The sequence below is a fragment of the Centrocercus urophasianus genome, unplaced genomic scaffold (genome assembly GCF_019232065.1).
Source record: "Centrocercus urophasianus isolate 14NV4802_14NV808 unplaced genomic scaffold, USGS_Curo_1.0 seq_33, whole genome shotgun sequence".
Classification (NCBI taxonomy): Eukaryota; Metazoa; Chordata; class Aves; order Galliformes; family Phasianidae; genus Centrocercus; species Centrocercus urophasianus.
The window spans coordinates 2,691,483-2,717,010 of NW_024884900.1; the positions used below are offsets into that span (position 1 = coordinate 2,691,483).

Below are 25,528 nucleotides of genomic sequence, written 5' to 3' on the forward strand. Positions count from 1 at the left end.
GAAAGCAGCTGCAGAAGTGAAGCAGCTCCCCTCCCCGCCTGGTACGTGGTGCGCATGCATGCTCCAGAAATTAACCATGGGCTCTGGCTGCTCCTGCCGTGAGGATTTTCCCTTCCATACAATAAGTGATTGTGCTCACTTCCTGAGTCTGCACTTGGTGTATCAAATACTGCAACAATCCCCTCTTCTAAAATAAAACAAGAAAAAAACATCACCCAAACCTGACCTGCAATGGCAATTTCTGAAGGGAACAAAACAGAAAAGTAGAAAAGCTTAAAGCTGGTCTCTAAGCCAGTATGTCTAACTGCCCTGAAGTGTATCTGATTATCTTCCAGGTTACAGTAAAGCCAGCTGAGGTCCCTACAGGGCCAGAAGAGCTCCCTGGAGCTGCATGCTGAGCTGGCTGTGCTGCAGCTCACCAGGATGGGCAGCCACAGGCACAGCCCCAGCAAAGCACCAAGCTCAGGGTTCACAGCACAGTGCTGCTAGATGATTCTAAGCAAATGCATCTCTCTATTTACTGAAGGGGAAACTGTTCCATCAGAGTGTGACGGAAACCAAAATGTTTATTAAGGCACTACAGGCAGGACCCAAGAGAATTGCTGCAGGAGGTGGTCCTGCAGAACTCCTGCCCACAGCCCACTTACTGAACAGCACATCAGACTGAAAGAGCAGTAAGAAACAGGCTGGGAATCCATTACTGCTGCCTGCTGAAAAGTTTCATGTGTGAGCACTGTCAAAAAAAAAAACAAAAAACCCACCCCAAAACTCATCACCTTGGTACCAAAGCATCATTTACGGAAAGCTCTGTCTCAACACTTCTGCTCCTAAATCTTCCTGTCACTGCTGAAAAGGAAGACTCAAGGCACCAAAGATGCATTAGTGCTCCTAAAGGCATTCCCCTCCAGACCTACTGCTGCAGGCTGGGCAGCCCTGCAGAGCCTGCCTTGTGTGCACAGCTTGCAAGCACAGTACTGCAAGCGTTACAGTGGGGAGCTGCCACAGATACACATGGGCACCATTTAGCACAGCCCAATGCTCACCACAATATGGTCAATAGGAGGTAGGCACTGGTAAGCCAACCTGATACTTGTTTGTTGGTTTAGGTTCCCTCCTCACCCCCCAAAAAATATATTTTTTTTTCCCTGCTTTTCAGAAGGCAGTTCCTCCTCTACTCAAATGGGAAAAAGATTCTTATTCATCCTGCAAACTGCTGATAAAGCCCATCTATCACCATCATAATAGTCAGCACTTACATGGCACTTTTCATCCTTAAAGCTCTTTGCAAACACTAACTAATCAGATTAACCTTTTGCAATTAAAGTTACAGCCAGAGCTCTGGAAGGCCCATCCTGACACAGAAGGGCTCACTCCCCAGCTTGTCAGAAACAAAACCTGCTCCTGTTGAGGCAGAAAGGCTCTGGCAGGGGTGGAATTGACCAACCTGTGCCCTGTTCGGTGCACAGCTTGCATCTCTGGACCTCAGCAGATCAGAATGGGGACCAAAAGCAACCAGATTCCAAGGCAAAGTGGTGTCAGAAAGCAACACCTTACAGCAGACAGACCAGGTGAGGAACAAGCAAGATTTCACCTGACTTCTGATTAAGCAAACAGACTGTTAAAACCCACGTCTACACTGACCTCATCAAATGGCGTGATTTTCTCTCTCTTTCCTCCCTTTTCTACAAGATGAGCAGCTAAACACACCAGCCAGCAGCTCTACTACTTTCCTCCCAGGCTGCTGTGCCAAACATTTCTTTTCCCATCAGCTGCCCACCACTACAACTCAGCACTGCAGCACTACAGTCTGAAAAGCACTCCAAAGGCACCTTACAAGCCAAATGGAGACACAAACAATGCCCAGCCAGAATAACATAAGAGGAATGCCTTGTTTGTTGTTTGCTGACCTAAGCATCAGTGCTCTGGAACAATGAGTAGAACAGGAATGGCATCACAGAGAAACCGGAGTACACACACACACACACACACACACACACACACACACACACTACCTGCTGCACCTTTATGTGCAGAAAAAATATTTCATGAGAACTCATTCATTTGATCTCATAACACATTTAATGTCAGCAAAAACACGCGGCCTTTCAGAAGGAGACAAACTGAAGTGAGAAGTTATCAGAGCACAGATTGAGATGTACCGTGATTCTTGTTTTCAGTACTGTGCTGAGAAGGCAAAACAAATGGATCACTTCACCAAAGGCAGGAGATGTGGGAGGTAAGGCTCTGATGGGAAACCTGGCTGAGATGCTGAGTAAGGCTTTAAAAACAAAACAAAAACTAAACTTGTGATGAACTCCATAAATCACATAAGCATTGCCTAAAAAAAAAAAAAAAAAAAAGCTTTGATTAAATTTAATTATTGTGCCCAATACCATTAGAGAGATGAGAATCTGCATTCCACATAATCCAGTATTTCTTTTTTGTAATTCAAGAGAAATTCCATTTTGGAATGCATGCAATCGAGTCAGTGGAACAGAAATTTGTACGCAGTAATTCACCTGCAAGCAGTCAGAAAACTGGCTGAGACAAAAGGAATGAATTCTAGGGAAAAGCTTATCTGCATCATCTACTGTGGCAAACAGAACCATTGGAGAGCAGTGTGCATGTCACAGCTGCCCTGCCTAGTCCTGCACAGTCAGATATCACCCCAAGAAGAAAAATCCCATGACGTTTTGCTATTCGGATAGCTTTCAGCTCAGCACTCAGCCTTCATCTGCCTAACAGCCACTTTTCACATTAAGCTGTTCAGTAATTCAGGAAACACAAAAAAGGAGAAAGGCGAAGCCTGTGCCAAATGCTGGCTACGTGAGGTTACTGTTGGTACAAGCCCATATGCCACAGCAGCAGAGAACAAAGGCTATTATACAGCCTCGTTTTGCATGAAACCCATGTGCAATGCAGCCCAGAGGCAAGTGTTCCTGCTCACTCTGAAAGGACAAACAGCAGGTCTGTTGGGTTTGAGGGTTTGTATTACAGATTATTTGCTTTTTAAGACTTTAGCTGGTAAAATGCTTAGCAGAACACAGCAAATGTCACAGAAAGCTGCCTGGAGCAGTTCTGAAAAAGCCCATCTGTCTGGAAACCCAACCTTCCTTCTTCGGTGTCTCTTCTCATTAACATAGGAAGAACTAGAGATGTACTTATGCTGAGTGTAATTAGAGCATAGGGGGAATCAGACTGGGGAGTTCTTTGTTTCCACAAGGTCACCAACCTTAGCAGCCAACACTGCTCCAGGCTCTTAGCATGGTTTTAATAAAAGGCTTGTGGCAAGCACATGTACTTATCAGTGCTTTCTTCACATGGAAGCTACCTGAACAATGCTTAAAGCACTGCAGCTTGGGAGAGACTGGTCTCTAACACAACACAGTAAGAGGGCAGGCTGGGTTCTCCCATTCCCTGCAGGATTAATATCAGAAGTGCAGAGAGAGCTGGCAGAGCTGGCAGTCTTTGCACTTAGATGATGCAGTTCTGTAGTGAGGATCCTGGGGCAGTCTGGGAGACTCACACCACAGCATAGGTCAGCAACAGCTTTGGAAAGTTGAAGCCAGATCTGAAGATAGCAAAGGATGATATATGTAGCCAAAAGCCCTGAAAGAAAGGGTGATCATCTTGAAATTAAACATGGAACACGATGGAAAAAACAATAAAAGATGCTTAAGTAAAATATGGAGGTAAGTAACACTCCCCTACTTCTTCATTATCTGAAACGCACCAATTTCAAACGCTTGGTAAGAAGTGCCAGCAGTACTGTCATGGTCAACAGAAGTCATTACTGATACATGAACTGTGTCTTCTCTTAATACCTGTGTTCCTCCAGCTCATTCTCCAACCTCTGCAAGCCCACAGAGAAAGGAAAATAACAGTGAAACAACAGACTACGTTTACCTTTACTCTGTTCAGGTTGGCGCACATAATTGCACGACAGAAACAGAATGGAGAAGGTCTCTCTCTTAGATGACCCTCAAAATGAAATATGCCTCATTCCCGTTATTCCTCTGGACACATCCCCATGAGCCACCCATCTCTGAGGGCCCTGGCCATCATCCACAGCCTGGAGACAGTCCTCACCTCAGGAAGCACTCCGTGATGCTGAGAAAAAGCATCTGCAGAGGTGGATGGAAATACACCACGCTGCCACCAAAAATACTGCAGACAGCCGGCACGTAACCACTAGAGGGCATCAAGAAGAGATGCAGAAAGCAGCAATCAGATGCTACCTGGCCATCACGAATCAGGACAGGCACACCAACCGTGCTGCACCTGCAGTGTTCCACACAGCTCGTTAGGAAAAGCATCAGTTACAGCTCTGCTATCCAGGCTAAAAACATCACCACAGTTGTATCGATCAAAGGAGCAAACAGCAAATCTTCACATCTCACTTAGGTTAACTTCCCCTCCTCCCCTCACCAAAAAGTCTGTCTGGCATTGTTACTACGCAAACTAACACTTTGTCCACAAACCAAAGTAATTTATGGGAAAAAAAAATATATAGATAGATTTAAAAATTGCTCTTTAAATAGCTGATTTAGCTTTGGCTAGTTTAGAGATTCAATCAAATTAAACAGGAAAAAAAAAAAAAAAAGGTTTAAAAGAAGCCAACATCCACATCAGTGCATTTTCAGGAGCTCAAGTGCAATGGTGTCACTACAGCAATTCCAGAGGATGGCTGCATTCTCAGCAGAAGCTTTCTTGCATTAACCTACAGCTCACGACTGACTGGAAACAAAAGGAACAGGTTAAAGTATCTCAGCAAGATGCTGTAGAGATGTGGCTGCAGACTAGCAGAGAACTTGCTGGATTTATTTACAGTGCTGGGACAGGACTCAGCCCATTCAGGCCCACCGAGCGTCAGAATTGCTAACTCATCTCTCCCTGCACAACAGGACAAAGCATCCTGTTCAAAACAATCCAATACACTACAGGCACCATAACGAAAATGGAGAAAAATAAATCTGGGGAGAAGAAAAAAATCCAGAAAATGCTTCTCTCTATGATTTCATCAATTCAAAAAGATGCAGGACAGCACAGCCGGGACAGACGTACAGGGTTGCCTTCAAAATTAGCTACTGTTTTTGGGCCTGCCTCTGAAATAACATGAACATGGACTGCAAGGCTCAGCCTCTGCCAGGAGAATGACTGACACTTCTGCCTGAATTCTCATCCCACTTGCCTGCGAGTTGCCTGGCAGCAGCATCTTTGCAATGCAGAAGAGCCTGCGCTGCTGAGGACAGGAGCACTGCAGGCATCAGAGCTGCGCGCTGCCCACCTGCGCCTGGCAGGTACCAGGCATGGCTGAGCTCCACCATCAGTCACAACAGATGCCAGCATCACTTTGCCAAGCTGGAGGAGGACACATAGATGCAGAAAAGCGGCACGGCAGCCTGGACAGATTTGGAACAAGCCAGCACTTACTTTTGCTCCTACCAGCAAATCCCACTTGTGCCACAAATAAATAAAAACTGCACGCTGAACTCATTTAAAACACAAACGACTCCATTTCCTCCTTTACATTTCAAGAAAAGTCATGCCAGCATCCCACACTGAGGGATAGCAGTCCTTCCTCCAAACTGGCCAGGTACATCCAATGCAGCAGGCCAAGGGAGCAGCTGTGGCTCACACACACAAGATGCAGCTCTCAATCCACAGCCGTCTTCCTGCTGAAGAAAGCTGTGTGTTCAACATGGTGGTGGCACGTGGAGGATATTATGCTCTGCTCAAGTTATGCACATATAGCATCCTACAAAACAGAAGGCCCCATCACTTTGGGCCTGCACTGCCCAGAAGCGAGTGCTGTGGGAGAGTCCATGCCTTTTACTTTTTACCAGACCTCCTTTTCTAACTAATGCAAAGGATAACAACCCAAATTCTGACCAACCTCCTTCAGAAACACTTTCTTCTATGCAACAGCTGCCACACTAACAAGGTACATGCTTTCCATGGCAATTCAGTCATCATTCTTCTAGCTCACATTTCCATTGACAGCACAAAGTACCTATGCCAAGGGAGAAAACACAGGTGAAGATTTACAGCTCCATTCCTCACGCACAACAGATACTTTATAACCAAACTGAGTTTAAATGGTCAAGTCAGCTGTTACCCTACCAGCTTGTGGTTTAATTCCTCCTGGATATCCTCACCAGCCTGCACAGTGCTGCCAAGGTATGCGAGCTGACTCGCCTCTCATAGCTCCATGCCTACAGACAAATGCTTCTGCAGGGAGTTCCTGGGATTCTCATTAATATTTTTTTCGTAGTTACTTATTAACTCTTTTTTGGTGAGGCTGGACTATCTGTTTTTAATACCACATTGCTTGAGCCATCCTCTAGTAACATTTCATGAGTGAAATTTAACTCTTGCAGAGTTCTGAGGCTGAGCTGTGCAATCTCTAGGTCACACCACACTACATTTTTCTCCTCATAATGAAGTTGCTGCCAACGTGAAACAGGAGAAGCAAGAGTGCAGTTCTGACACCACTCTGCCTTCCCCCTCAGAGGATCAAAAGCTCCTCTGAAGGGCAAACTCAAAGCATCCTCAGCTTTTCCAACTTTTAATAGCTTTAGCAAGATGCAGGGAGATCGGTTCTGCACGAGGGCAACCACAGTCAGGTGAAAAGTTATCTATTTCTGTCAGTCAGCAGGACATCCCACCTTCTAATGTGCTGGAACAGGCGTGAAGAAGCCACGTCCAGGCAGACATGTAAGCAGGCCCAAAGACAGGAAGGCATCATGCACAGGCTGCATTCCCACCACTGCCAGTGATTCACATCATCTGACACTGCCATTCATTAAAGCAAGAGTGAAGTGGGGATAATAGCTATTTACTAAAAACAGAGGAGTGCGATTAGCTTTAATTAGCACTGTCAAGTGACTGGAGATTGTCAGGTACAAGATGTGGGAGAGCTAAGTCTTATTAATTACGTTACTTCCTGCAGCCTTAAGTGGCTCGGCCAGTCCAGCTACGCTTCCGATGCGCCGTCCTGCCCTGGTGAAGGTGCTCAGACAGGTCTGGCACGACCAGAACAGGGGAGCAATCAGCTCACACGCTGCAGAGCCACTGCCTGGACAGCATTTTCTCCTCCCACCAGAGGCCAAACTACAGGGAGGCTTTGATTCTGTAAGAAGAGGTCCATCACACCACCAGCACATGTACTGATTTTCCAGATAAAGATGTGTTCTAAGGAAATGAAAAGTCCTCGAGTGTGAGTAGGCAGATCTCTTCTGTGGACCTGCCCTGGCTTCAGGAGAAGAAAACCTGTCCTTTGCCTTTTGTTACTGTCATTAGATCTAGAAGACAAGACCTCAGAATTAACAAGCACAGAAAAGAGGGAACTAACTGAAGGACCTGCTTACAGAATAGAAGGGAAGTTGTATTTCTGCAGTGGTTTCGAAGTGATAAATCCAATCTGCTTTGCAATTCTGCCTCACACCTCACTGATTAGCTTCAAAGCAGCTAAGAGAAACAACTCTCAATAACTCTCAATTTTTCCACTCAAAGCTCCACTTTGTGATCACTCATGAATTCCACTTTTCTGGCACTTCACAGCTGACCTCTAATGAAGACTCGCTTTAACTTCAAGCTAACAAAGCTTTGCCAGCTCAGCTCATGACCAGAGCACAATGAAGGCCTGTGTTTCATTGACTTTTCTTCAAGAGCCTTTAACACATGGCAAAAGGTAAGATCATGATGCAAGAACAACAAATAAATGTTTTTCACTCCTCCTCAATCCTCGTAAAGCTTGTATAGCACCACACTAGATCAAGGAGCTCCCACTTTCTAAAAAGCTACACCAGAGTGACCAGTTCCTTAATTAAATCCTCTCTTAGCAGCAGGTATTCACCCATGAGCCTTTGAGGGAATGTGGAATTACAGGTAGCAACGCTGCCTTCTGCAGGGCAGCCCTGACTCAACTGCCCATACCAAGCAGCAAGGAAATCACTTAGTCAAGATCTGTGGTCCAGAGAACACAAAGGAGATCAGTGACCAGTTTTTGCCAGCTGTTCCAACACTGGCAACATGAAAGAAAATAATTAAAAAAAAAAAAAAAAAAAAAGAAGTGCTGGACATCATCACTATTCCCAACGTTACCTTCAAAGAACCAAGGGTTCACTTTTAAATATGTGAGGTTCTTTCTCCCCCCAGCAGGAGAAAAGAACATCCTCTTAATTCCCCATTCAAGGACTGCCAAGCAAGCAGCATTTAAAGGAAACCAGAGACATGGAGACCTCCACAACGAGGTCTTGAACAAAACAGATAGGGCTGCTCTGCAAGCATGAAGTCACCAAACACATCCCATCCGGGCAGAATCCTCTCACACACTGTAAGCTCAGCTCATCTGCTCCTTTCCAACCTCCTAACTCAGCAAAGGCCTCTCTGTGCTACCCAGCCTAAGCTTTAAGTAACTGTAAACGCATTAGCAGAAAATCCTTATTGGGAGCACAGCCCTGGGAAGGCACTGCGTGAGCCCAGGCACAGCTCAGAGCTTCCTCTCTCCGTGCGCTCACGCAGAGGTGGCAGAGCAGCAGATTCAGCCGTAGGGCAGAGGCCAAAACTCCTTTTTTCCTACATCGCTACGACCGCATTTCAAACTGAAAAGAAATAAAACAATTATAAATAAAACACGGATTCTTCGGGATTCCAAATTCAACACCACAACCTTCGGCTCCAGACCCGCGGCTCCTTTTGCCATCCCCGACTTCTCCGCCGTTTCTGGACCGAACCCAAAACTTCCCGTCGGAAGGCAGCAGACAAAGGAGCGGCCCTTCGCCCCCCCCCCCCAGCGAACCGGGGCCGGAACCCCTCCGAGCCCCCGCAGCCCCCAGCTCAGCACGGCGGGCCTCACCCCAGGCCCCGCAGCTCACCGGTGCGTTTCCCTGCCCGCCATCCCCACTTGCCCCGCTCCTCTCCATTTCCCCCCCATCAGCGGGACGCGCGGCGCTGAAGCAGCGATGCCGGGCGGAGCGGCGGCCCGCGACGCGATGGAGGGACGGGAGGAAGCGGCTGTGGCGCAGCTCGGTCCCGCCGACCCCGCTCCCGGCCTCTGCTCTCGGCCCACCGCCCCACCGCACTCACTCGCCGCTGCGCGGCCGCCTCGAAACGCGTCCCCAGCGCAGACGGAGCGCGACCGCAGACGCGCACCAGGCAGCCCCGCAGCGCCCTCCCCCTCCCGCCGGCGTCCTCCCCTTATAAAAACGCCCGCCCACCCCGTCGGCCGCGAGTGGCGTCACCGCCGACCAATCGCCATTCACTGGCACATAGCAACAACCCGCCGATTGGTTAGATACGGCCGCAGCCCATTTTTTCCTCACCAATCGGAGCGCGGGGCAGAGGGGCGCTCCCGCCCCCCCCCTCCGTCGCCGCCACACACAGACAGACGCACGCAGCGCTCCCCCCGCCCCTCCGCCGTCGGGCTCGCGCAGGCAGCAGCTGGGCGGCGGGAGCCAATGGGAGCGGAGCTGGCCGTGCCGGCGTGCAGCGCGGAGGGGGAATAACAAACAGTGCCGCTTCCTCTTAAAGGCGCAGGCACACGGGCTCCTCCCAACAGCCCTGAGGCCTTTTAATACAGATCGGTGCCTGATCCTGGTTAACGTGATAAACCTGGAAAAGGGCAATTATTCAGGAGACGTGACGCTGCCCCCTCTGGAAAGACGTGCCTTTAATTAATGTTGCTATTTGACGTACCACGGCAGCACTGAGACGGGAGAAAGCACCAAATCCCTCCGGTTAACTCAAGACTTTTGGTGCTGCACAGTACTTAAATCGGTCGCCATAAGATCTGTTAACAGTCTTCTGTCAGCGCTCACAAATTCTGTTTGCAGCTGATGCCGCCGGACTTGCGAATCGAGATTCTTCAGTGGAGCACGCCTCAGCTTCTTCAGTTATACAACGAAGGCACCGCAAACCTTTTCAGACAGCTCAAAGCAACACCTTCAGGTACGGCAGATCAAAGAAAGACGCTTTCAGCTGTCAGCAGCGAAAGGTTTTTCCCCACTCGCAGCACCAACGAACGCACAGGCGCTGCTCCCGCTACGCCGCACCCTCCGTAACCAGCGCGGAGCCGCCAGGAGCTGCCCGGTCCCGGTGGGCGCCCGCGGGGCTGCAGCGCCTCCTGGCGGTCTCCAGCGATACGACAGGGGCGGGTGGGAGCGCTGGGACACGAGGAGCAGCCCGCAGCCGGCGGGGAAGCCGCCTCCCGTCGGCCTGCCCAAATTCTTTCCTAGTTACTAACTGCTGTTGCTTACAAAAAGCCTGCTTCGCCTCTTAGCTAATACAGAACCTCGAGGCTCCACGCTTGACCTTAATACCCAGCGCTAGATGTAAATCAATGGCAACCCAGCAGCAAAGCTGTAGCTGTACTTGGAGGAGCAGAGGAAATATTCATCAGCTTACCATGAGGAAAAGCACTTTGGCATCAGTGCTGTGCTTAAAGCAGGCCATCACCTAAGGACACACAACCTGCACAGAAGTTTGCACTCACGATGCTATCCAGCAACACCAACCACATTCAAAACACAGCTGGTTATTTGCCACCAGCTCACCAGCAGCTCTCTCACCTGTTAGAGGCTTTTAATACCCCATAATATGCTGATCACATTTTTTTTTTCTCCATTTATGATCAAGTTTATCTTCTACTGCTTCTGTCTTCAAATGAACTGTAGATAAATCGAGTAGGAACTGATTTCAGAGGTTTGTTTCTGAAGGCTCTGCACACAGAAGACAGGCTTACCTCCTTTGCAGGCTTTCTTTAGCCACACATACTGGCAGATGCTGAGGTATGGGAAAGCCAATATAAGTGCCAAAAGTTTCCAAAGAGTTCAATGTATATAAGATAATTCGTTTTCTGAGCATCCATCCAAAGGCCACCATTAAGAAGTTTGTAGTAAACAACGTAGTAAACAACTACAACAACGTAGTATTCTAAGCACAGCTTCATAACAGAAATCACACAAAGAATTCATAAAGAAGTAGTATTTAGTTGTAGATCTTTTATGAGCAAAGATATCTGAATGTGTCACATTTCAAGAGCATCAATCTTTACTTACAAGAAAAGAAAAAATATATCAGTTCACAGATTTTCAGCTAGAGGTCCAAAACTGTTTCTGCAGATCAAAAGTGCATGGAATACATGCATCATCCTTCATACATCACGTATTTTGCAAAAGATTGAGAACACGGTACGTATTAAACAATACTTAGAGTTAAAATTACCCAAAGGGAAAAAAAAAATCTCTCCTGGGAGACAGAGATCAACTGAACATCCTGCTGGACGGCTGAGCAAGACCTCAACAAGTGGTTTTCTGTCCAAGTGGTTTTGAAATCAAGCGGCAGGTTATGGAACATTCAAACAAAGCAATTCAGAAGAAACATCCTACAACTCCCTCAATTCCATGTTGTTTTGTTACAGATAGTTTCTGTGGCCTATTGTGCACTGGAGCTCAGAGCCATGCTTTCTTCCACACAACGCTGTCTGCCTCAAGAGATCAAACTTTAGCTCCTTTACTGTGGTCCAAACGAGTGACTGAAGGAATTCAGCAGTTTTTTCAGCACTCCTTTCCATAAATCTTATTTAAACTTCAGGTATCAAGTAGCAGATTTATCAAAGAGAGCTCACGTATGAACAGCACAGTCAAAAGCTACAGCACACGTAGGAAGAACAGTGGTTGAACAATGTGTTGAGCATCTTTGAAGGCACAAGTTCCCAACACCGCAGCTGCAGCAAAACAGGTAGCTTATAATGTAAAAATAAAGTCCATTTTAATAGCAGTGTTTTGTCAGTCAGTGTGGAATAAAGCAAGATAGTTTGCTTATGCAGCAATGGGGAAAGCTTAAGAGAAAAAATAAAGTCATTGTTGTGTCCCATGAGAGATCGAGTCCAGAAAATAAAAGTGGTGTTTTAAAACTCAGCTATTCCTAGCCTAAGAGAAGTCCTAACTTGTGCTATTCAGTAGCATCTGATAAAACCAGAATTGTACTTGTATCTCAGTGGAGATGTGCACGTTGGAAATTGGACAGCAATAAAACTGAGTAGAAAAAAAGTATATACTGCACAAAAATGTAGGATCTGGAGCTATAATTGAATAGTAGACCAAATTTGAACAGAGAGGGTAGAAGGTTTTTCTTTTCCTATTGAGATCCATATGGAGCCTATTCTGAAACTATTCTGTGAATATTAGAAAACAGGAAGAAATATTGCTAGACTGATTATTAGCAGTTACCTGACCAGCATAACTGGTCTGAAGTGGAAACAAGAAGCACAGCACATGATAAATCATGTAATCCTTATTCCTATGAGCAGGTAGGAAGTTACATTTTCCTCTCAGCCATTCAGTACACAACAAGCCTGATTAAATTAAAAGGAAATCGAATCTACAGCCATCTTAAGTAGGCAGACATTGAGAAGGACACCATTAACTCACTTGCCACTACTGTCACACGTTCAATTAAAGTGTAAATGCAGTAATGCCTTCTATTTCATCCATAAGAACTCCTTGGAAAGGAACTTCCATTAAGTGGACATTGCACAACACAGATGAATATCATCCATTCAGATGGACGTGACATTCTACCACGGATGGGCATAATGAAATAGCAAAGATGCTCCATGATTACAGGTATGGCACAGCAGCCTTGCAGTGAAACAAGAGCCCTTCCAAGTCTGAGATGGGAAGGGAAAAAATTCGTTGCTTTCCAAACTTTTAGAATAATGAGTATATCTTGCAGTGAATCTCTCTTGTTCTGGCTACTGTGTTCATTATTAAGTGATATCATTTTCACATGAAGGTCCATAAGGAATTAGATACTATCATCACTACACAACAGCTGTGTTCCAGCAGTGCCACCTGATGACTGGGCTCTATACATGTCATTGTGAATAACTGATCTAAAAGAGTCAAATTCTTTCTGAAGAACCCTAACATGACGACACCAAAACACAGGGCATCACAGGCTCAAATATGTCTGACACTCAGAGCATCTGTTCAGAGGGGCAGAACAGCACTCAGCTTCTAAAAACACATTCCTATCCTTCCCCATTCCATGACACCTGGGGATTCCTGGCTTCTGCTGGTAAAATTACTTCTGAGTCCATGCCCATAGACTTCATCAATATTGAACGTGGAGAAAAAAAGACTAAAACTTACAGGCATCCTAGACTGATAGCTGCTCCTTTTACAGGCATATATACATACATATATATATGCATGCTTTGGGTGAATTCATTTAAAACAAAACTTTTACGTCGTTCCTAAAACTCCTGACCAAATTTAAAATCTTCTTTGGTCCCTCATCCAAAAAACAGCTTCCTGTTAATCAAGCCAAGAGGTGTCAGAACTATGAAAGTGCAAAAGACTCCTAAAAACATCAGTTTCCTTTGTGAAAAGAGTAGTTCAAAGGAAGTGTAGTCTACACCAAGTGCAATCTTCCTCTCTGGGCAACTCACTGCTGCCAGGCCATGGCAGCCTGACAGGCAGCTCAGAACCAGGGGCAAACCCAGATCCTTGCAGAAGAACGAAGCAAACTCAGCAGCAAGCTTAAATGCTGTGTCTGGACGCTGGCCAGTGAGTCACTGTGTTACCATCACATCAAAAAGAAGTCTAAATACAGCGGTAACTGAAGCTCAGCATTCTTATCAGTAATAATAATTGAGGAAACCTGCACTGACCAAATTGGTTAATTTTGGTTTGGAAAAAAAAAAAAAAAGAAAGAAAAAAGTGACTGCTTTTACTACACTTCACAGGCTGAACTGTCCGGCTGTCCACAGATTCTGCTCTCTATTTCTCCTGTGCATTGTTTCTCTTTCTCACCCTTCAAGTTATTCAGAAAGTAAAAGCAACACAAGCAATACATACACAAAGGGCACACTTTCAGAAGCCCTTTAGTTTCTGCACACTAAAATATAATTGGAGTAACTGACGTGTCTTGACATCTGCTTAGGAACACTTGTGCCTGATAAAACAACACTTATCTACAGGTATCCTATCCAGCAACTTTCTTCTTAGTCACGACTATTAGTGAAGTGCACCTTTGCTAGATGATCTATTTACAAACGTAAACTATGTAATTAAAGTCTTAAAATAAATAGACAGCCTTTACATTAGGTTGCAACCTGACAAGGTCAGGAATCACCTTCCCAACAATGTGATTTGTGTACGTTGCTCAACATTTTTTTTTTTTTGATTAAATTTCTTGGCTCCATCTGTTCTGCAAAGTCTTCCTTGTTTGCCTGTATTTACACGGGATAGTTGTGTAAAAACTCCTTGAGCTTTGTTGGATAGTCTGTCATGACTCCGGTTGCTCCCAGATCAAAAGCTCTCTTGTATTCTTGTTCTTCGTTCAGTACCCAAATATATACCTGCAATACAGAAAGACCCATTATTACAGGAAATACTCAAATAAAGAGTAGTGACTGCTGACCTAGATTGTTTCATGTGTGACAGAAATGATGCCACATGTATTAAAACCATTACGCTGCGATGCCAAAGCACACAAATGTATCCTTCCTCAAAGGCAAACAGTGTGTGGGAAGACATTTTCTGGCTGAATTCAACTCCAGTGTTACTCAAATCTTCAGGCATCTCCAAAAGTCAAGAAAAGCCCCAACCAGGAAAGCAGCTTTGCACATTTTGTAGCTTAACTTTGTCCACCCCCAATCTTCCCCCAATCCAAGTAATGGAGATTTGCTTCAGGTTATGTAGCTCTACAAAGGATTTGAACTGAAATAATCCTCACAGAAAGGGACAGAGAACATGAACCCATCTTAAGGCCATGTCTGTCTTGTTCAGATTCAGATTCAGATCTAAAGCAGATTTCCTCTAGCTTTGCCACACTGTACCTGAATGCCCCGAGCAGTGAGGTGATCAAAAAGTGCTTTCCTCATTAGCAATCTGCAGAAAAGAGAAAGATATTTGTTCATGAACATAGATGGGATTTTTAACATCAATTGATGCTCTGCAATACAATTACCATATAGCATTTAGATTCAATGGTTTCCACAAGAAAGTGATCACTACAGAAAGCTTGAACAACTTAAGTCCACCTAACATTTCCAGTCTGAATTAATAATGGGTATTTGTATCAGTGTTCTGAAGATCAAATCCCTGTTTTCTGTACAGACACCTCTGTATTATCACCAGTATTTTGCCTTCAGATGAGATTTCTGTTCTTCACATCAGATGAGAGAACTCTCCTGATTTGCCACTTAATGAAGCAAACGGATGGCAAACCCAGAAGCAGCAAAGACTCTCACTGCATCTTCTGAAATCATCCACGTTCCCTCTGAAGCACAAACAGCCTTAAAATGCAACACACTCAGTGTGAGCCAAACAGCATCTCCTCTGACATCAGGAAGCAGTCACAACCTTGTGAAACACCACAGAGCTGTGCTGTGCATCTGCCTGCATGGCAAACAACCGAACACACGCTCAAGTATTTTAAGTCACATTGGAATGCTCTGCACTGTTACTGTATCTCAGTGTGTTTCTCTGTGTGTGCACAAAAAAAATAAGTATACAGGAACATAAAGGAAAGATTTGAATATGATTTATGTTGTACTGAAAAAATGCTAGAGGAATCTGAAAGAAATGACAGCCCAAGAAATACCTGTCGCCATCATTTGCTCTTCACTGCTTAAGCCAACTGTCAATACTGAGACTAAATATGATTAAACATTTAATCAGGTTAAAATCTTACGTGTCAGCTAGCCAGATAATAAATTTCTGGCTTCTTGACATCTTTTCTGGTTCTTTCAGTCTGTTGAGGAAGAGAATAAAAAATTAGCAGGGCAGTGATTAAAGCATTGAGATGTTTCTGCAAAAGAAACGTGAAGAATTAGTCCTGCAGTTTCTCAGAGCAGTAATTTCCCTTTCATTTCAAGACAGTGACTTGGAATTGGGTTACAGAAGAGAAATGTGCCACGTTCAAGAGGAGCAGCAGAGATGGGTGTTACATTTTCAGTATAGTATGAGAAAAAAAGTGCACGGGAAATCTCAGATCTACCCTGGCACCGACTTCCCCCTGGCCTTAAACTAATTTGTTCTGTTCCCGTATCTAAGAAAGAAGAAAAGTGCAGTTATTTGTCCAGCATTGCAACATACTGCTGTCTGGATGGCACCAGCACCAGCAGCCTGAAGGTGGCATTTGCAGGACATGCTACCAAACACTGCTATGCACAAGGATCCCACACTAGCAATAGCTTAACTCAGAGCTGGCTAGAGACATGTTAAACATAGAGGACCATAAAATTTGCATAACTTTCACTTATGAATACCCAAAAGCAGCTGACCTAACAAGAAATAAATACTATTTGTTCTCATCTGGGATAGAACTATAAAGATGCTGAGCACATTCTTTACAGTCACCCTTTGCACCTGATGGACAGAAATGAATGGACTGACTTCTACCTCTGCAGGACAAGCATCACTACAAAACTTTTAATATGATATGGTCAAACCACCAGAACACTGACAACTATGGAGTCATCACTTCGGTCATCGATTCAGATAGGTCTCAGTGCCCCTTTACTTGATCAGGAAATGAAAACTTCAGCAACTGGGAGCCTCCTATCTCTCCAGTCTGAAGTAAAAGCACTCCTTGCAACAGAGCTGCACTGTAAGCTGTGGCGCAGCTCCTTCAGAATGCACCACATCTCTGTCTGCCCACCTGCTTGTGCAGCGTATTTCCCTCAGAAATGTTCCATCTCACTCTTTGTTCATGGCTCAATTTACCGCTCAAGCTGCCATGATCACCCACTTGTTTTACAGTTATTCTAGTGTGGCACCCACCAACCAGCTCGAACTCACTTGAGGATGATGGAAGGCATGGGGATTTCCAAGAATTCCTCCTTGAAAGGAATGAATGGCAGCAGACCAGTGTAGAAGAGTCCCAGAAGCAGAAGGACACGTTGCAAACAGAAGATGATGGGAATGTCAGCATTCTGCAGGAACCAGGAATGAACAATTATACCTCATCGTGGTCAAGATAACCATATCAGCTTCCCTTCGGACTAGGCATAATTTAATTTACTTCTAAACTGTATAATTTCTTAGCACAAAAAGGAATAGCAGTTTCAGCTGTGAAACAGCTTTATGCCAATATAAGTGAGTGGCAACTAATATCAAAACCCATTACTTCAATAAAAAGAAACATACAATAAGCAGTCTTTATAAGAATTGCTTTTGCACCGGATAAATGATGCACAACCGTGGCAACAGGAGGTCCTGGCATAAAAATCATAAGATTCCACATATTACAGAACAATTAAGCTTTGTTCCCTAAGTGTTGTATTGCAGAATACATGGGTGCTAGCTAAGCGTGATTTGTTCTAACAGTTTTTATTGTGCTTACAACACTAATGCAAAATTTGAGTGATCTAAAAGGCTGGCATGGCTCCATCAGTCTTGATTTACGGGGTGCTTTCTGTACATGTCATCACACAGCAACAGGAGGGCAAGAACAAAGCTCTGCTGGATCCATTCTTACCTCCTTAAGACACTTGGACACCACCTCGTAATTGACATTCCCCCACACTGTCAAATGCTCTCGTTTATACTGACTCACCAGCTCTGAGACCTGCAATACAGAATCCAAAAAGCAGAAATCTAACATGCTTTCATTGACTATTACACACAGAATAATTTAATTGCTACTTTTTTTACTACATCAATCACCACAGGAAAGACAGATCTCCTACATCCTCTCCCATTTTAAGATAATTACACTACATTTACATTCAGGACAAAGAGAGAAGGATGTCAAGGGAGGCAGGGCCCAAGGCCCTACTGTTGTCCAGATAGATGACACCAGGGGCTCTTCCCTTGTCTGCTGACATGGTTAGATCTTGCACTAGATCTCTATGTTCCACATTATTCCATATGCGGTCCAAGATCTAACGTGAAGGGTGCCAGCAGTTTGAAATCCATGTTCTGGGAAGACTTCAACTCCAAGAATCTCTTTTCTTTTGGAACCCCAACGTCCTCACACGAGGTTCAGCCTCACATCTTTACACGCACCTTCCTGATCAACACGTTGTTGTTCACTTTGATGTCAATGTTGACAGGAGTTTGTGGAAATGCCTCAAACACCTCCTTCAGGAGAGGGATGCGGTTATCTTTTCCCTCAGAGTGACTTTCTGGGGAAACAAGAGAATTGTCGCCACTGTGGCCGTTTATAACATACTGCAGGCAAAAGCTGAGATGTCAGAGCATTTCTTATCTTAGCAGTAAAAACAGTGCACAGAAACAAGCACGTTTTCCAAATTCAATCAGCCATCCAACGAAACAACACCACCACCTTCACCCATAGTTGTAAGTAATTATGAAAAGCTCATTCCTGCAATGAAAACGCACTGAGATATTTTGATGTCTAGGTCCAAACTGCACAAGATTTAGTCATTATTTTTGCAATAGCAGGAGTCCAGGCATCATTAAAACCAAGAATGAGCCAGCACGGGCTCAGCTGCCACATAGCAAATCTTTCCTTCTAGGAAAATGCACCACAGAGCACTCCCTAAGCAGAGGGGACAGATGGCAAAATCCCCAAATTTTAATGTCTGAAACTGCTTGTGGATCATATGTGTGCATCACCACACATCACCAAAACGATTGTATGTGCTTTCTGACACTTCTCCAGATCCCGATGGAAGCAAACACACACTTCTCCACTCCCTTTGCCAAAATAAGACATTGCCAGATGGAAAATGAGTTACCAAAACTGCAAACCCAAACAGCAAAAGACAAAAGCTCACCTTTCTGAAACGAGACATCCAACTTGCAGAGATATGGTGGAAGTTCCTTAAAGGGAAAAAAAAACAAACCACCAGTAACTTAAATGCAGGGATACAATCATGACTCTTCTTGAAAAACACATAGATATTCATAAGCCAGGTAAGCTACCTTTAAAGACAAAATTAATCAATTCTCTTTCTTGCCTAGAAAGCAATTGTGCATTCTGTTCATTCATTCTGGAACTATGTGGCACTCTTGGAGCTCTGCTACCTGCTGAATGAGGCAAAGTGTGTCCAGACACCCCCTGAAAACAGAATTCCACTTATACTGGATGGAAAGGCAGTCCAGCAGAGCAGTGCGGTGGGATTCCTCTTCCAATTTGCCCATCAAGTAGCTGGTTATAGGATACCTTGTTAGCTAAGCTTCCCCTCCTTAGGCTCTGCATGCACACACAGCCCTCCTGCCCACCCCAACCATTCTACAAACACACTCCTAAGCACCACTGAGCACTAAGATGCTCCTCCAACTTACAGAGTACTTGAGGTCAGATATGTTGACATCGACTCCTGTCGATCTCTTCAGATTCTCATCATGGGACACAACCACTTGCTCATCTTTGGTCAGGTGACAGTCCAGCTCCAGCATGTCTGTTCCTATGTTAACAGCACTGGAAGCAAAAAAAGCCTGCCTTGAAGCACACATGTACTTTGTACAGGTCCAGGCCTAACACACGTGCGTTATTCAGCTGAAGTAATCTCAGGGAAGGCACTTTGTCTGCTTCATGATGTAACAAATCCTCACAGCTGTACTGCCAAGCAAGGAACAAATAACTCTATTGCAGCAGAAAGCTGATGCAAGAATAAACAAAGCACTGTGAATCAGAGCTGGGATTTGGACTGGGAGCCTTGGCACTGCAACCTACCACTCAACATATAGCAATATCACAGTTTAGTGGATCATTGGCTCCACAGCTCTGTACCAATGTGAGATCTGTATCACCACAGAGCATGCTCCAGATTCAGCAAAATGTGTTCTGAGTTCAGGTTGAAAAGCAGAACGCATTTGCAAACGAGGATGGCAGAGTTCTTTGCTCACTGAAGTTCAACTGTTTTCAAGCCATGGCACATAGCAAGGCCTAATAAAGCACAATGTATAGATTTTATAAATGCTGAGCTGACCAGGAGCTTTCATTGCTGTAAACACAGTGTTTAAAACTCTCTCTCTCTCTAAAGCAAGCCTGATGATAAAAGAAATGGAAATGAAGCAGGATAAAAATATCTGGAGAGTTTACTTAGCAGCTTCCTGTCAGGACAACACTAACCTACACTGCAATGAGGACAGCTGTGTCTGCGAATGAACTGCTGGGTTCTCTTTTGTGCCAGAGCCCCAGGTACTTTAACACAGTGCAAATGTCTTCTTTAGCTTAACAATAATTATTCTAAAATCTCAAACCACCACAGAAGCATTCACAGCATACGATGGTAAGAGCCCAACGAGTCCACAAGGATGTTTTTAACCACTTTGGCACAAAGAACGAATTGCTCTCCAGAACACAGTGATGCTATCAGCAATTGGCAGCTGTGATCAGTTTAAAACTGATCTGGACCTCAGTGCATGTGTTATTCTATGACAGTAAGGTAATTAAAGTGGTCAGAACAGAAGCAGTGTTATCACACAGCACGACGCGAGTCCCAGGACAGTCCTTAACAGAGTTTACCTCTGAGAATTAAATACAAGCTGTGGCATAACTTTTCTTTTTAAGAGCTCTGTCCATATTAAACCAGTGTGATGCTACATCACAATTAAGACACGGTTGAAAAAGAAGCACTTTCTGGAAAGCGTCATAGCGGAGTTGGAGAGAGGCAGGCCAGCAGGAACCAAAAACACAGCTCTGCTCAGCTTCCATGGAGATAGAAAAGACTGCAGCACTTTCAATGGCACTGTTTGGATGGGGAAGCTGGCACAGCTCCGCCTGCAAGGCACTGTGCAGACTGCTGAGCCCACTCTGTGCAGTTAAACCCAAACAGCAGCCCCAAAGGAACAAAGAGGAGCCCACATAATTTGGTTGCTGCTCTTTGGCAGCTGTGGTTTGAGATGTGCTGCTTTTCCAAGGGCTTTTGAGAACGCTGTTAGAATGCACTGCTTCTTAAGTGCTTGGAGGCTTAAAGGGCTTTCCAGTACCAACTCGATTGCAAACCCGTAGATAAGAGGCTTTCACACATTGTGCAAATGAATTACGTGTGTGTGGGGAGAAAACAGAACTCAAACCTTCCTAACAGCTTTACAGATGGTATATTAAGTTCATTAACATTAAGACTTCAGTCCTAGTGGGAGATGAATTCTTAACCTTCTGTACAGAGGAGGAAACTGAAGGCCATTAAACCACAGAGTATGGAGAGCAGTGCATCCAGCAGCCAAAATTCAGATGGCCTGAAGGGCAGCAGCATGTGGGTATCTGAATTTGAAACACCTTCTGAGAAGGTAAAAAAGCGTCTGGTGCTACTTACAAAAATAGCTTCAAAATGACAACCCAACAGATGTAATCTCCATCACACGTAGAAGCACCACTGTTTAATTTGCTGGAAGATGAGGAAATGAGACCCCAGATTTCCTCATGTGAAATTAGAGCCACGTTAAGCAACCCATGCAAGTCATGCACAGGAGATGACTTCAGCGCTGTAACCCAAACTGGTGGAAGTCAGGTCATTAGTGATTACTTCACTCATTAAAGACAATGAGGACACCACAGATACAGACATACAGGTTCCATTTGTACTCACTGGTGAAAGGCTGCCATTGTGTTTTCCAGGTTCTCCCCAGCACCTATAAAAATAACAAGAACAGGCACTGAAACCCTTTCCTTCACCTCAGTAGAGGAAAGAAATACAAAGGTTTTAGATTAGAAACACATTTTGAGGAATTAGGATGAAGACATTAGGAGGAATTAGGATGAAGAGATGGGGGGGGAGGGAAAAGCCAAGGCTGTCACCTTGGATCTGCATACTTTGAATACACAAATGAGAGCATTTATTTTAGCAAATGTGACAACTCTTCTGTCAGTGCTCCTGAAACAGCACCAACCTGTCAGCAAGGGGCAATGCTGCTGGCAGAGAGCGGTCTCACACACGGGGAATGAAGCACATTAACTCCAGTGGAGAAAAGAAAGGAGAAGCCAATTCATTGCTTCCTCTGGCAGAAATAAACCTTGCAACTCGTCAATTCTTTATATAAAAACCTTTGAAGCATCAGCACGGTGAGGGCTGTGCTTTCACCCTGCCTCAGATATGGAGCAGCAGAACTGCAGGAAGCTACAGGGAACAAGGAAGGATATTGATGCAAATCCTAACTACTCTGCAGCGAGGAAAGACAGGCTCTGTAAACAGGAATTATAGGAGCTGCAGCAAGGCCCTGCCCGTTAACGAGGCTTTGTCAATACACACTTATCTAAGTCTGTGTTTAGCCAGTAAAGCAATGAAATTCTACGTGCATCCAATCAGCAATTTACAGCTGTTTTCCTTGAGTTACCTGTGCTGGTAAGCTTACAGAGAGGCTTAACTGACAGAATCCAAATGACCAAACCTCTGTGGTTTAACATATGGTAAATCCACTGCAGCTTCTGCAGTTTGGCATTCGGTGATGTTTTATGAAGTTTGGCTTTAGCATTAGCAAGAGGTTAAGTGGTAGAAGTGACACAGGGATGAAGGAGAGCATGAGAACCCCATCAGACACCTCTGATAAGTGCCTAACAGACAGGAAAGCCCCGCATAGCACACAGATTATTAGTTATAAATTAACTACAATTAAAAAGTTTTAGATAACTTATCAACCGTGACAATACAGCCCTATATGCTGAGCTGGGAGAGAGGGAAAGAAAACCACAGCCAGAAAATTATCCCAACATTTATGGGCAGAAACGTACAAAAAGAAGAATTCTGATGATTCCTTCGACAAATTATGCGTTGGGCAGGGAGGAGTGGGGAGTCAAACCAGCTGGAAGCAAAAAGCCTGACTTGTGTTATGGGGAAGTGAGGAAAAGCACTCAGAGATCAGCTGAAACGGGAGCTGTACATCAGCAATATGGCTTCTGTAAACCACTCTCAGAAAAGGGAACTACAGCAAGCAAGCTTTCGTGTCCCACAAGCAATGACCCTTACTAAATTTGGTTTCTTCAATACAAGTGAGACATGGATCTACCAGAGAAGGGCTGTGAAAGTTAAGCAGTGAGAGATCCTTGGTTGAAAGCACTGTGATTATTGCCTGGGGGACAGAAGCTCAGGGGAGATCTTATTCCTAGGTACAAACACCCAACGGGACGGAGGCTGAGCCAGCCCTGCCATGGGGCACCACTGAGATGTGATGAAGCAATGGGAACAGACTGAAACCCTGGCATTCACTTTTGGAAGAATGATCAAACACAGGTTGCCCAGAGAGGCTACAGAGTCTCCATCCTTGGATGTGTTCATCACTGGGCAGGGCCCTGACCAACCTGCTGAGGGTGGCCTTGCTCTGAGCACAGAGTTGGACACAGAGACCTCCAGAAGGTCCAACCCATGACTGCTAGATGAAAATATGTACCTGCTGAGTGGGAAATCACTGAGACACGTTCCAACTCCAACCACTCTGCCATTTCATGACATCTCCCACAGGCTGACACACGTCTGAGAACGCCACCTTGGTCAAACAACAGCTCTGCCATTAGGTCTGTGCAGACAGAAGACTCCAGCACAGAGAATCAGGATCTCATTATTGACCCTGGCAACGAGCAATTTCAAAACTACGCCAAAAGCAAAGAAATAACTCAGGGATGCATCCAAGAGAAGCTATGAACTGAGATAAGAAAGCTCCTGTATGAAAGAGGTCTCTGTCGAGGATCCATAAACTTAGATAAGAGAGTCCTGCGTGAAGAAAGAAGCCAAACCAAAGCATGCAAAGCCTCACCTCAGGGAGGAAAAAGTCAAACAAGTGTTACCTTGAGCTCTGCAGTCAATTGGAGCAATGAAATAAGGAAACCTGACACTGCACGTAAGGCCACAGCACGAGGAGCAGCAGAGTCCCACAGGAATCCATCCTGAGGTAAACACTGCAGGGTATGAAATGTAAGCAATCCTCAGCCCCGTGGCGGGCGATGAGCAACGCTGCCCCGACGCCACTCAGGCTTTATTTCCACCCAGGTGCACTTGTGCTGCTCACACAGACACAGGGCAGCTCCAAGAGCCAGACTTTGTCTCCAAGCACCCGATGAATAATGTTTCCTTTAAGGAAAGCCTTCTGCCCTTCTGGTGGCACTCAGTGCTCCCTTGGAGGCTCAGGGCTGCGTCTGAGCTGAGGCTGCAGCATAGAGGCGTGAACAAAAGCGGATTAAGGAGGTCACACCGAGTGCCTGCAAAGTCACCCGCAAGTTTGCAATGGCTTCTCAATTAATGAATGGGTGGTAATCAAAATGATCTGCCCAGCAGGAAACAAGCAGGAGACACGTGCTGAGCGAGGCGTGCATTGTGCTATGTTTAAGGTGATGAGTTATAAGCAGCTCAGCATGTCCCATAAAGCAAAGGAAACAAATCCAAGCAGGAAAAGCTTTCAGAGCTCAGCTCGGCGTCGTGTGATTTAATAACTCACAGAAAAGGAGAGGCGATGGAACCGCACTCAAAGCCCACACAAAGCACAACCAAAGCACTCAGCCTACGGCACCTCGCACCGAATATAGGGCAAAACCCGAGGAGACAACGGGTGGCGTTTCTACCAACGGAGCACGGCTCGGCGCTGACCCCCATCAGCACAGGACGAAACCTTCTCTGTAGTTTCCCCTTTGCAGAAGGTAGAGGGAAAAAAACAACCCCCAACCCCAAACTTTTGGGGTCTTTTAGAGGAGCGCTTTTAGCACCGCGCTCATCTTCACTGCGGAGCGGAGCTGAGGGCCGCGGAGGACGGAACGATCCGCGCTGCCGGAGCGAGGATCGTCAGCGCAGCGCCCGGAGGGGGGAAAGCACCGCACGGAGCTGAACGCGGCTGACGCCGGGAGATTAATTCGGCTCTGAAATGAAGCGGCGGTCAGCAGGTGGCACCTAAAATTAGGCGGGGGGAGGAAGGCTGGGCGCGCAGCGGGCACGGCTCGGCCGAGATCCGCACTGCCGGAGGGGCAGCGCTGAGCAATGAGGGACCCCCATCACCGCCCCCCGCCCCACTCACCGCCGCGGTGCGAGATGTGCCGGCAGCGGAAGCGCTGCCGCTTGGGCCGGTGGAGCAGCCCGGGGCATTTGAGGAGCAGCGCCGAGGTGAGGACGTATCCTCCCAGCGTGGACAGCACGTAGAGCGTCGCCGACATCCTGCGCTCCTCCGGCCGCCCCGAGCGCGCACTCCGCCCGGCCGAGCCCGCCCCACCCCCGGCCCTGCCCTGCTCCCCGCGGGGCGGCGGCGTTGCGGGATCCGCTACCACTGCGGCCGCGCAGCCGCACCGCTCCCTCCGCCCCCGGGGCCGCGGGGAGGCGGCAGTGCGCATGCGCCGAGGCCGGCGCTGGGCTTTGCGCTACTCCGCGCTCGGCTCCCGGAGCGCGCTGCGAAACGTGCATTGCAAAGCGGGCAGTGAAACGATGCGCGCCTAATTGGAGACCGAGAGCGGGGAAATGACGTAAGGTCCCGCCGCTCCATCTCAGTCCAGCAGACAAGTCGTGATCTTAGGCTGTGCTCGTTGCTAAGCGTTCTCTAATAGTAACCTGGCCTGGGTTGAAAAGGACCACAGCGCTCATGCAGTTCCAACCCCCTGCTGTGTGCAGGTCACCAACCAGCAGACCAGG

At 46.1% G+C, this 25,528-nt stretch overlaps 1 protein-coding gene across 1 annotated transcript; it reads right to left on the bottom strand.

The window, feature by feature from the left end:
• Positions 1–10,971: 10,971 nt before the first annotated feature.
• GDPD1 (glycerophosphodiester phosphodiesterase domain containing 1) lies at positions 10,972–25,083 on the bottom strand. The gene is made up of 10 exons (XM_042830275.1): positions 24,924–25,083; positions 21,518–21,560; positions 19,269–19,404; positions 18,758–18,803; positions 18,024–18,142; positions 17,494–17,583; positions 16,815–16,948; positions 15,706–15,765; positions 14,849–14,900; positions 10,972–14,368 (listed from the first exon to the last, which is right to left on the bottom strand). Exons 1-10 carry the CDS (start codon positions 25,057–25,059, stop codon positions 14,246–14,248), a joined length of 939 nt encoding a protein of 312 aa, XP_042686209.1. The 5' UTR covers positions 25,060–25,083; the 3' UTR covers positions 10,972–14,245.
• Between the last annotated feature and the right edge of the window lie 445 nt (positions 25,084–25,528).